The sequence below is a fragment of the Macrotis lagotis genome, chromosome X (genome assembly GCF_037893015.1).
Source record: "Macrotis lagotis isolate mMagLag1 chromosome X, bilby.v1.9.chrom.fasta, whole genome shotgun sequence".
NCBI lineage: Eukaryota > Metazoa > Chordata > Mammalia > Peramelemorphia > Peramelidae > Macrotis > Macrotis lagotis.
The window spans coordinates 668691068-668703120 of record NC_133666.1 but is presented as its reverse complement, the minus strand read 5'-3'; the positions used below and the strand labels follow the sequence as shown (position 1 = coordinate 668703120).

The window sequence follows — 12053 nt, the reverse complement described above, 5'->3', positions numbered from 1 at the left end:
GCTTCCCTTGGTCAGTCATAACGGCTTAATGCGCACCACCCCTCATCTCCAGCTAGCAAGTAAATAATGGCAAGCATTTATATAATCTTCAAGGGTTGTAAAGCACATTACAGAGCTTATCTTGTTTAATCTTCACAATAACATTTCCAGGTAAGTGCCATTTTACAGATGAGGAAACTGAGGCTGAGAAAGGTGAAGTGACTTGCCCAGGGTCATGCAGCTAGGAAGTATCTGAGTCAGGATTCAAATTCAGTTCTTGACTTTCAGGTTCAGAATGCCATCCACTACACCACCCAGCTTCCTTTAAGGAAAAAAGGATGCCTTGGCTTCTCTGGCTGAGGTTGCTCCAGGAGCCTCAGTTTCCTCATCTGTAAGACGAGGGGGGCTGGACCAACTAGCTTCTAAATCTGTAATCTTATGACTATGAAAGAAGAGGAGCCCCCAGGAAAAGCCTTCAGCCTCATGTGGCCAGTGAGGGCCCCCCAGAGCCAGCACACTCCACAAATGCAGGGGTGGGGATGGGGGGAGGTGGAGAGAGGGGCGTTACACACACTCAGCACAGCCAGAACTTTTCCTGGACCCATCTTGGCAGCTCAGCACGGGAACGGGGATACTGGTTTCCATGAAGCTGTCCTGGTGCTGGAGGGTAGCCAGGGGGCCACCCTCCAGGAGGAGTACAGGGTTGTTCTGCACTGTCTCAACTGGAAGCAGACGGGGAAGAGAACAGAGAGGACAAGAACAAACAAGCATGTGACCACAATGCTGAGCGGGCAGCTTCCCAGGGATGCCCTGGGCCTCCCCTACAGGCCAGCTGACCCCGGGACTGGAGCATGAGCAGAGGTTGAGGACCCCTGCCCTGGACAACACAGCACAAGAACCAGACAGTGCCCGAGGTGGAAGAGGGAGTCTTTTCACAAAGGACCCAGGTCAACACTAGCCATGGACACAGAATGGATACACACAGAGCTCTAGAACATAGGAACTGGGGGGATTAGATGGAGGGAGGGGAGGTCAAGCCTGGCTGCTCCCAGAAACTCCAACTGTGGAGAATTAAGAACATGCAGGGATGACAGGGTCATGGGCTAGTCACTGACTACATGACCTTTGCCTGGACTGCCCCTTCAAACCCTTAGACTCTTAGGAATGGTACTCAAAAGGGGTTGAAACAATACTATTTGCCACCATTCCTGCCTGGTAGGGGCACATAAATAGCCTCTAGGGTGTGGAGAGGTTGACAAATGACAAGTTAGGGACTTCTGCCTCTGCCCAGTGGCAAGGATTGGTCATGTTCTCTGCACAGGACGTTGCTGGCCAGTGACCCAGCTAGAAGATTCAAAGTTTTTTTTCTGGGAGCATCCAGGATGGACCTTTTAACACCTCTGGGTCTCCCTCTGTGGGGAATTGTTCAGTAGTACTGACCAGAGGAAGGCAAAGAGTTCCCTGGGATTCCCAAGGATGCAGTTTGGTCATTTATTAAAGATACACTGCCCCCCACTCCTCCTCTTCTTGGTCCAGGCTACTCCAATCTTCTGCCTGCTATGATGATTCCACTTTAGAGCTAGGCCTTGCTAAGCCCAGGAATAAAGGTTGGAAAAAGAGGAGAGAATGATAAGGAGACTGTGGGTACCTCCCTGGCCCCAGATAGGCCGAAAGAGGGAAAGGCTTCACATCCTGGGAAGCTCAAAGCCCAAGCACATGGACAGTCCCTGGAGGACAGAGCACTGCTAGGTGGTCTAAACAGGTTGAGCTGTCTCTGGGAGGTTTGGACTGGAAGACGTGACCAATAGGCCCCTAGTGGGGGCTAGATGGGTGTGGGTGGAGCAGGGGGAACCAGGGCACCTGGGACAAGCCAGTCCTGCCTACCCCAGAGAAAGGGTCCCCTTACCCAGCAGGGTCGAGCAGCCATCACCCAGAGGGAAGCGTTGGTAGCGGGGGATGTTGAAAGGGGGCAAGGCATGGAACCTCTTCTCCAAGAGAGGTTCAAGACGGGAGGCCGAGGGGTCCGCAGGATGGAAGAGGTTATAGACTTGCTGGCAGGCAGGCCGAAGCTGAAAGACTGCAGAGGGAAAAAAAACCAAAGGCTAAGTGGACTGGGGGTGGGGTTGAGGAAGGAGTTGGGAAGGGGAAGAAGACTGAGGGGATGTAGAGATTTCAGAAAATCTCAAAGGACCCAATGGGGCAGTCACCAAGAGGAATTTAACTATTTTTCTTTAACTATATTTGCTAATTTAACTATTAAATATTTAACTATATTTACTTTTCCAAGTCTATTGCATTGCACCTAACAGTAGTTAAATCCCCCATTAGATTGTAAGCTCCTTGAGGGCAGGGACCATCTGCCTTTTTTTTCCCCCTTTACATCTTCCTGGTACACAATAGGGACTGGCAGTGCATCCATGTACATCCCTGAGGTAGCAGTCACAGAGCACGGGCACTAGGAAGGAGGAGGTCAACATTCTGGGCCAGAAGAGTCCACAGCCACTTGTGGGATCTGGGCTGGAACCCTGCTTGGTCACTACACTGTTCAGAAGCTGGTTTCCTCATCTGACCTCATGATCATCTTCTAGCCCTGACTCTATCTTCTAGCCCTGAAATAATATAAATAGAAAAAGTTTTGGAAACCTTGCAACGGAGAGTAAAAGGGCTAGTGATTATTAAAAATAACAATTATGATGGTGATGATTCTAATTCTTGATTATATGTGATTTCTCTCTATTTAATATCCTGCTACCTGCCCAGAGTCTATTTTCTCTACTTGGAGATTGGGGGAATAGTCCCTTCCCTGCACTGAGTGATAAGGTGACTGAGAGGCCACTGGTGAATGACAGAATTCTAATGATTTAGCTATAGGGGAAATCTGGATGAGTAATAAGGGAGAATGGGGTGGGAGAGCAAATAGAAAAGAGAGACACAAGGGCAGCAAAAGTCCAGATAGCCCCCATAAGGGGGCCATACACTTGACCCTGGAGAAGCTGAGGTCTACCACTGGTCAGGTCTGGGGACTCACCGTCCAGGGCTGGGATGACCGTCTTCCTTAGAGCTAGGACCAACCCCAAGGGGGAGCCAAATAGGAAGAAGTCAGTGATCTCAAATTCAAACTTCCCAAGGCTTCCAGTTCCATCCAACATGGCGGAGCTGCTCGAGCGACGGGAGTTGGGGTCGTTCCGTAACACGCTGGAGTGCAGACTGCAGTGGAGAGGTCAGGCCCCCATGAGATGGGCTGAGTTCTGGGACTTTGGCCCACCAACACCACCCACCCTGAAGGTGAACAATGAATGACATCAACTGGGCTGCCCAATGCTGACCCTTTCACTCTCAGCCCCTGGCCCACTTCCAGCCAGTGAGGGCTCAGGCTGAAGCCAGGCTCACCCCAAAAGAGGGGCAGAAAACCTGGGGAAGTCCCCAAAGGAGAGCCTGGCTTCAAAGACATGGTACTATTGGTCAAAGTGAAAAGAAAACATTCTGCTCTAGGGAAAGGTTCAACTGGATTACATGTCTACACTATGTTAGGCCCTGGGGAGGAAAAGAGGAGCCAGTCCCTGCCCTCAAGGAGCTTCCATTCTATAGGACAACATCTCTTGCCCAGGGAGAATGGGAGGCACAATGGGTACAACCTGGCACTTCCACCTTGATTCTCAACATCCTTGGGCATCCTTAAGGAGGCCTGGGAGTAGAAGACTGGTAGTAGTGGAAGTAAGGAGAGTTCTTTCCTTTGAATGTAATGGAATCTGATTCCAAATTAAAAACCTTGGGTTTGAATCTTGACTGCTATGAAGAAGACAGCTGTGTGATCATAGACAAATAAACCTCTTGACATCTCTGAAACCTCAGTATCCTCATCTATCAAGTGGGTGACTTGAACCAGGTCATGGGGGTACTGTGAAGAACACCCTTGACCAACCTTCACTTGCTCAAGAAAGGCAAACTATTATTTTGTTGGCATGGTGAAGTGGTCTTGGAGGCAGGAGGACTGGGGTTCAAATTCTGATTTGGACACTTACTAGCTATGTGATTCCAAACAATTCACGTCACCTCTCTGTGCCTCAGTTTCCTCATTTGTAAAACGGGGAGGCTGGACTTTAAAATCTCTCCTGGTTCTTTCAGTCAATAACAGGATAGACCTCAGATCACCATAATCATCCCAACATAGAAAGGGGACCACTGAGCCTCTGAGCTTGACCATCAATTCCCAGAAAGTGATCCCTCCCAGCCTCCAACCCCCATTACCTGGAAAGAAAGGCCTGATGCTGTTTTATAGTGTCTACTTCATAAGTAGATGAATCGCTCCTCTTTCTGGGCAGCTGCTTCTTGGGGTCCTCACCCCCATTGCTGCGGGGGATGTCAATGTTGCTTCGGCTCAGATGACGGCTGCTTTCCAGGCTGGAACTGCCGCTGCCGCTGCCACCCCCACCACTACAGCTGCCACTGCTGCCACCACCAGCACTGCCACCGCCACTGCTGCTACCCCCAGAGCAGTGGGTGTTGTTCACGAGGATCCCAGGGGACAGGAGGTCAGTGTCCTGGAACAGTACCCCCATTAATCATTTCTGTCCAGGCATAGAACCAACCCTGGGTTCTGCCTCCATCTCTCTGGGATACTGGGAGAATGGCCAGAACAGGATCAGAACTTGCCCAAGACCAAGGGCATCTGGAGAAGGGACCTGGTTCATGCAGTGCCTGCCTAGGACCATTTCATCAACATTTGCAAGATAAAAGCACCCTCTCTTAGGAGCTCAGACCCTGCTAGTGGGGAGGGCTGCCTATTCCAAAAGGCTCTTTAGATATGTTGCTTAATTTTGCTGTATTCCTTGTCACATAGATCTCTAAGATGGAGAGGAGAGGGGGATGCATTGGGGAAATGTAGATAATGTAAAAACCAAACATAAATGAATAAAATTCATTTTGTATTTATTCTGTATACACACAGAAAACCAAGGCTCAGGGATCTCTAGGCCAGGCTCTATCCCTATTTCTTTTCGTGTTTTCTTGCCTATTAGAATGTAAGCTCCTAGAGGGCAGGACCTATTTTTACTTTTATCTCTATATTCCTCAGCATCTAGTACATAGGAGAGGCTAAAGAAATGATTCATGACTGTTGATCAAAAAATTCCTGTTGATTGATAGGTGCATTGGATTTGAAAGCTTTCCAAAGAGGAGTCATCTGTCAGTCCGAGGAAGGTATACCCAGGAGAGACCTTGGTTCAAGGCTGCCTTTGACCCTGTGAACTTGTCCATGGGGCTCTTCCTCCTTGAGTGACCTGTCTCCAAGGGTGGGAAAGGCCAGGGACAGCAGAATCCTCATTTAGAGAGCATTCCCCCCCACCTCCTCACATGCTGAGTCAATCTAAATCTCTGTGAGGCCCCCAAGCTGAGAGAGGACTCTTGTGGGGCCCTCCACTGCTTGGTCAGTCTGTGGCTTTGGAATATGAAGGAAGGCAAACTGTTCTAAGGGTTGAGGCACATTCTAAAACACTCCGGTCCTCAAGGGGTTTCCAGGCCAGTGGAGGGCAGGCAGACACAATGGCGATACCCATATCGTTGGAGTGTGGGTGCCCTTTCCAGAATTCTCTGATCAACAATTCAGTTCATCAAAAAAAAAGTATTAAGTGCTTACTTCAATTCAGATACTGTTCCAGGGGCAGGAACAGAGAGACAAATAGAATGATTCTTGCCTTTATGGAGCTTCCGATAACAGTAAGAAGAAACTAGCATTTACATAGCTCTTTTGGTTTGCAAAGGGCTTTACAATATGTTATCTCACTTGAACTGCACCACAACCCTGACAGACAGGGGCTCTTCTTATTCCCATTTTACAGATGAGGAAACTGAGGAAGGAAGAGAGCTTAAGTGATTTACCCAGAGTCACACAGCTAGTAGGTGTCTGAGGCAGAATTTGAACTCGTCTTCCTGACTGCAGGAGCAGCTGCCTATCCATTAGATCACCCAGATGCCTAAGTTTACATTCATTAGAGGTGTCTGTGTCTATGTCAATACTTCCCCATCTGCATTCCTGTCTATCTCAATTTTATCTATATTTATTTAGACATCTCTATGTCTAAATCTTTAATCTATCTCTATACAGATAGATGTAGGTATAGAAAATAATATAGATTTTATATAGACATAGATATGAAAGGGGCAGTTCAACCTAGTGAAAAAAGTTTGAATGATGTCTTATGGATTTAATTATTCATTTCTGAATAATTAGAAAAAGCCATGTCCAAGTAGTCAAAGGTACTAAATTAAAAAACTGCTGCTGTTGTGGCCTATGTAACAAATATGCAAATTACTTAACCTCTCTGGGCCTCAGGTTACTAACTGATAAAATGTGTATGGGCCTGGGGGGAAGGTTTGTCCTCCCAAAGTCTCCTCCAATTCTAGATACATGATCCTGTTATTCTAATTTGAGAGGGAGGGAAGAGGGAGAGAGAGAAAGAAGAGAGACAGAAAGACAGACACACACACACACACACACACACACACACACACACACACACACACACTGACAGAAAATGGGGAGACACAGAAAGACAGACACACAGAAACAGAGAAAGACAGATGGGAAGCGGGGAGACAGAGACAGACAGAGAGAAGAAGGAAGGAAGAGGTGGGAAGAGAGGGAGAACTAGGGGAAATAGGAAGGGTCTGGTATATAATTAATTGATTAATGACTGTAGAAGGGGCTACTCTAGTAAAGCCTTGAGGGACACTCAGACCTCCAGGAGGCTAAAGGAAGGAGGGGGCAGCTAGGTGGTGCTGTAGATAAAGTACCAGTCCTGGAGTCAGGAGTACCTGAGTTCAAATTTGGCCTTAGATACTTAATAATTACCTAGCTGTGTGACCGTGGGCAAGTCACTTAACCCCATTGACTTGCAAAAAAAAAAAAAAAAGGAAGGAGGTGATACATTCTAGGAAAGCTAGGCAGCCCTGTACTTGGGGCCAGTATGGCTGAAATACAAAGTATGTGAAGGGGAGTAGTAGGGAATACCTGGACGCTCACCACACTTCCCCGGCGGCTGCTGTTCTGGCTTTCTGAAACAGTTTGGTTGCTGTAGCATAAGGCATCGAACGCCAGGATACCTCCGACACAGTCCCCTATTAGGCAGACCTGCGAGCCGAGAGGAACCCCAGCCCAGGTATCAGTTTTGCTCCTGGGTCTAGGGAGCCCTCAAACAGGTAAGTTTGAGAAATGAATATGGAAAAGAAGGCCATCTCCCAACCTTAACCAATAGAAATCAAATCACCCTCAGATAGTCCAGGAAGGAATTTTTCTCCCATGTACATGAGGGACCCTTTGAGTTTTTCCTGCCCCAACCTGCCCTCTCCTCCCTCTCTCTGCCACTGCCCTGGGACTCACCTGCCCATTAAAGGTCATGCCATCCTGAGACTTGAGGAATTCATTGTAGGCATGATTAGCACGTTGAATCACCATGGCAACTGCCTCCTGGTACTGGGGGGAGGAAGTTGCCAGTAGGGGCAGGGCTGCAAGTGGGATGTGGTCTTGGCTGTTAGAGAGGCAGCCTTCATCGTAACTGTAGGGACTTAGGCTGGAAGGCAAAAGAAAAGTTTGAGGACCAAGTCATCTGGGACTTGTTGAGGAAAAAAAAGTCTTATTGATGCCTTCTGGTTTTATATTATTCATTTCTGAAAGTACACACACATATATAGAGTAAGCCTCTTAGAGTCACCAAGAATAACTAAGGAAATATATAAGGGCAAATCAATAAATAAGGCCTAATTAAGCACCTGATATCAAGATTGCATGTGACAGTACATAGCACACTACACCTGAGTAATCCCCCATGTCTTGGCTAAGAGGCTCAAGATACGTTTCATTATCTGATCACCAAGACCATTGCAGACTTTCCAGTGGCTCAGGGTTCAAGCTTCCTTATACTGATCTTTACTGTGGTCATTACATCCCTCACACTGTCAGCTGTTTATTTTGCTTCAATCAATTGACATGAATTTTCTCAGGTTTCTCCAAATTTGTCTCATTCATAAGTTATTATATAACAACACTCCCTTCCATTCATTAGTGACATTACCAATCTCTGAGGACCCATTTTGCTTCCAATTTTTTACTATCACAAAAAAATGTTACTATGACTATTCTGGTAGGAAGAAGCCTTCATTTTTTTGGTCTTTGCCCTCTCTGGGGTATAACAAGATCCCTGGGGCAAAGGGCTTGGAGAGCTTGGTCACTTTTTTTTCACCTTATTCTAAAGGGACTTGGAATTGGTCCTTGTAACTTGAATCCTTAAGATATCAGCAGGACCAAAACATCTCTAGATCACCAAATGTACCAGTGAAAGGGCAGGGAAACCCTTACCCAGACAGAGAAATGGCTTGACTAGTGTCTATGCTATTTCTCTAAATGGTGATTTTTATGGATTTGAGGATACCTGTCTACCAGGTTAGGAATTAGAAGGGAACTTTACCCATGTGAAGCTTTGGGACCCAACTTTTCTTTTATGGCAAAGGAAATACTTCTGTAAGATTTTAATACAATGTGCAAGAGAGAGAAAAGAAAAAAAGGGAGTTGGGGTAGAGAAATACTTCCTAACAAGTAAAGTTGTTCAGTAATGGTGTCCAGAATATGATGCCTTAGGAGGTAGCTATACTCCCATTTTATTAAAAAACCCTTATCTATATCTATATCTATCTATCTATCTATCTATATATATATATATATACACACACACACATATACAGATGTGTATATTTACATATATTTATGTTTATATAATAATACACATATACATGCATATGTAATGTATATATCATATATATACATACATAAAATATAAAATCTATTTTATCATTTATAATATAGATTACCACTATCCTCTGAAAACTTAGTATTGGCAGGGATTTCAGACATCCCATAGTGTAATCCCATCTACTTGATTTTTTTCCCTTTTTCCCCCACAGCTCAGGAAATTAAGGACCAAAGTCAGTCACACAGTTAGGCTTGAACCCAGGTTCTTTAACTCAAAATGTGGTTTTCCATTGTCCCATTATCCTTTATCCCTGACCTGTTACTCCCCCACCCCAGCCCCCTGACCTAGAAGTCTGTCTTTAAGTCTTTGACAGAGACTCAGTGGCTCCCAGTGGACAAAAGCCATTCTCCAATTATCTTGTCTTTCATCCTCTGAACAGAGTTCTAAATGGGACCAGGTCTAGAATGCTATCCTCTGGGACAGAAGGACTTCCCTAATAAGTTCCTAGCTCTTTTGTGGCTTTGGGGGAAACTGTCCTTAATCTGACTACAGCACAAGGGCCAGCTGGGCCTGGGAAGATGCTCAAATCCTTCCAGACTCTGGAAGTACACTAGCCATTTAATTCATAAAGTGAGATTAAGAGTGATGACCTTGGGGTGGCTAGGTGGTGCAGTGGATAGAGCACTAGCCCTGGAGTCAGGAGTACCTGAGTTCAAATCTGACCTCAGACACTTAATAATTCCCTAGCTGTGTGGCTTTGGGCAAGCCACTTAACCCCATTGCCTTGCAAAAACTAAACAAAACAAAACAAAAAATACCTAAAAAAAGAATGACAGCCTTGTCTGTCTCTGCTATTAATGCAATGTGAGATCCTATATGGGCTCTCCATGCTTTGGCTTCCTCATCTATCAAATGAAGGGGTGTCAGCCATTCAAGTCCCTTCCAGTTCTAAATTTATAATCCCCTCCCTTTATAGAAAAGGAAATCGAGGACAAGAGAAATTAAATGGTTTGTCCAAAGTCACACAGAGAGTAAGTAGAAGAACAGGGATTCAGATTAAAACGGAATTTTGGTGAAGACCACTACCTCTGTCATTTTCATTATCCCAGGCTCAGGAGTTGATTAGGAACTCAATCTATGAACTAACCCATATTTGGTGTCTCCCTGGAACATAGGAGAGGTTTTTCCTGGTGGGTAAGTCAGAAAGCCTTATGACCTTCCCTAATTCTAAGGCATTCTTAGGCAAGTAAGTGGCTCAATAGAGACAGTGTTAGTCCTGGAGTCAGAAAAATATGAATTCAAATCTGGCCTCAGACATTTACTAGCTGTGTAACCCCGGATAAGTCACTTAGCCCTGTTTGCCTTAGTTTCCTCATTTGTAAAATGAGATGGAGAAGGAATGGCAAAGCACTGCAGTATCTCTGCCAAGAAAACTCCACATGGGGTCATGACTGAAATGACAGAACAACAAAGCAGTTCAGATTCTGCTTTGAGAAAAGGATTTGGGGTTGTCACTCACTTGGAGACGAGGGAAAAGGCTTCGGAACAGATAGGTGGACAGGGAACCAGTTTGATGGTGACTCGACCGAGGGCAGCAGGGTAGTGTACACGCATGACTGTGTCAAAAGCTGTGGTGATGGTGTTGACGTCACCCTGTTTCGAGCTCTGATCACCAGCCCCTGTGTCCAGGATATTCCCACCGTGTAGCACCAACAGCAAGACGTGGATCTTAGAGGGCTGTACCAGTGGAGGGCCGGTCTCATCCTAGGACAGGAAGGAAGAAGACAAATTCTGTCATTGCATAGGCAAAGGTCGGTCCATAAGCCTTGAGAGGCAATGGAGGGAGGGGTGAAGGTTCACATTCTCATGGATTAAGAGTGGACACTTAGAATCATATGCATCATTAATTAATTTAATTAATTAAAGATTGTCAGAGTTAATAAATTGCTATCATCCTTCCAGTCACTGAACATACCCTGTTCCAACGTAGCAGCAAATATATTCCATTTCCCTGATAGAAAGGATGCTCTTCTCCCTAGGAGCCTAGTATCATGGCAGGCTTATCAGAGGTGATGGATAAATACTTATTAACTCAAACTAATTAACTCACAGAGCGGACCCTTGCTGATCATCTAGCATTTTATAGATGTCACTATTTAGGGTCACTCTTTAGGGCAGAAATATGAAAACAATGGCTTTAGAGATGCTGAAACAAGGCTTTGGGGTGTTGGGGGTGGAGAAGGGAAGGAGGAGAAAGAAGCTGCCCTAATAAAAAATGTAGGAGCCTACATCATATCTTCACAACCCAGGGAAGAACAGAGGCTCCTGGGCAGGTCCCCCTCCTGCCCAGAGTGCCAGGCAGTCAATAGGTACTTACCAAAAAATATAACCAGTTCTTGCCCTCAAAGGGCTTACATTTTATCTATCTATCTATCTATCTATCTATCTATCTATCTATCTATCTATCTATCTATCTATTTCTGGTTTTTTCCCCCTCATGTAATCTTTTATTTATTTAAGGGGCTTACATTTTAATAGGGAAGAAATCATAAATAACTTAGGAGGTAGCTATGTACGATATATAATAGACAGAATGTCTTTTAGGCTGCTGGTGACATAGATCTAGAGCTGGAAAAGATCCTGGAGTCCATTGAGTTCAACTCCACTCACTTTACAGATGGGTAAAACTGAGGCCCAGAGACTATACTTAGACTAGGGTCACAAAACTAGTCAAATCTCTGAGGCCAGATTTGAACCTGAGTTTTCCTAACTCTACTGCCCTTTCCATTTCACACTGCCTTTGCTTCTTTCCTTTTCAGGATTTTCCCTTCTATGGGAGCAGGGGAGGACTCAAAGAGCAGAAATTCAGTAAATGAAATCCTAGATTCTAGAGGATTCTCTAGACTATAGCAACTGGTATGGGCCAAATTGCAGAGCAGGAAGGGCCCTCATCCAACTCTCCCCCAGACCAATGACAAGTGGCCACCCAGCGTGGGCTTGCTGACATCCAGGGAGGGAAACTGTCTTTAAGGACCATCCCTCACCTTTAGGGAGTCTGAATCTGAGCTCTCTTCAACACTCATTCCCATCCCCACCAGAACCCTCTGGGAACAAGGAGAACATGGCAAATCCCCTTTCACTTGGGATCCTAGCAGCCAGCTCACTCACCTCGGCCCTAGCCTTCTCTCTTCCAGGATAAACATCTCTCTAATAACACCAGCTGACATTTACTCAGACAACACTTGGAGGCTTCCAAATTGTTTCCCATACATTATCTCATTTGAGCCTCCCAACAACTCAATCCTCTAGCACACACTCTTATTCAGACTC

The 12053-nt window shown here is 45.7% G+C and overlaps 1 protein-coding gene across 16 annotated transcripts in view; it reads right to left on the bottom strand.

Annotated features, from left to right (window-relative positions):
* Window positions 1-12053, bottom strand: part of PITPNM2 (phosphatidylinositol transfer protein membrane associated 2) — a 261092-nt gene that overhangs the window by 24157 nt on the left and 224882 nt on the right. For 11 of the 16 annotated variants that reach the window (XM_074205466.1, XM_074205463.1, XM_074205473.1 and 8 more), the window contains 7 exons: window positions 10243-10487; window positions 7358-7547; window positions 6989-7108; window positions 4228-4520; window positions 3008-3186; window positions 1886-2056; window positions 552-701 (listed from right to left, as the gene is read on the bottom strand). In XM_074205466.1, coding sequence (XP_074061567.1) covers window positions 552-701; window positions 1886-2056; window positions 3008-3186; window positions 4228-4520; window positions 6989-7108; window positions 7358-7547; window positions 10243-10487 — 1348 coding nt within the window. The remainder of the gene's footprint in view (window positions 1-551; window positions 702-1885; window positions 2057-3007; window positions 3187-4227; window positions 4521-6988; window positions 7109-7357; window positions 7548-10242; window positions 10488-12053) is intronic. The other 5 variants (XM_074205474.1, XM_074205476.1, XM_074205478.1 and 2 more) reach the window with 2 other exon arrangements.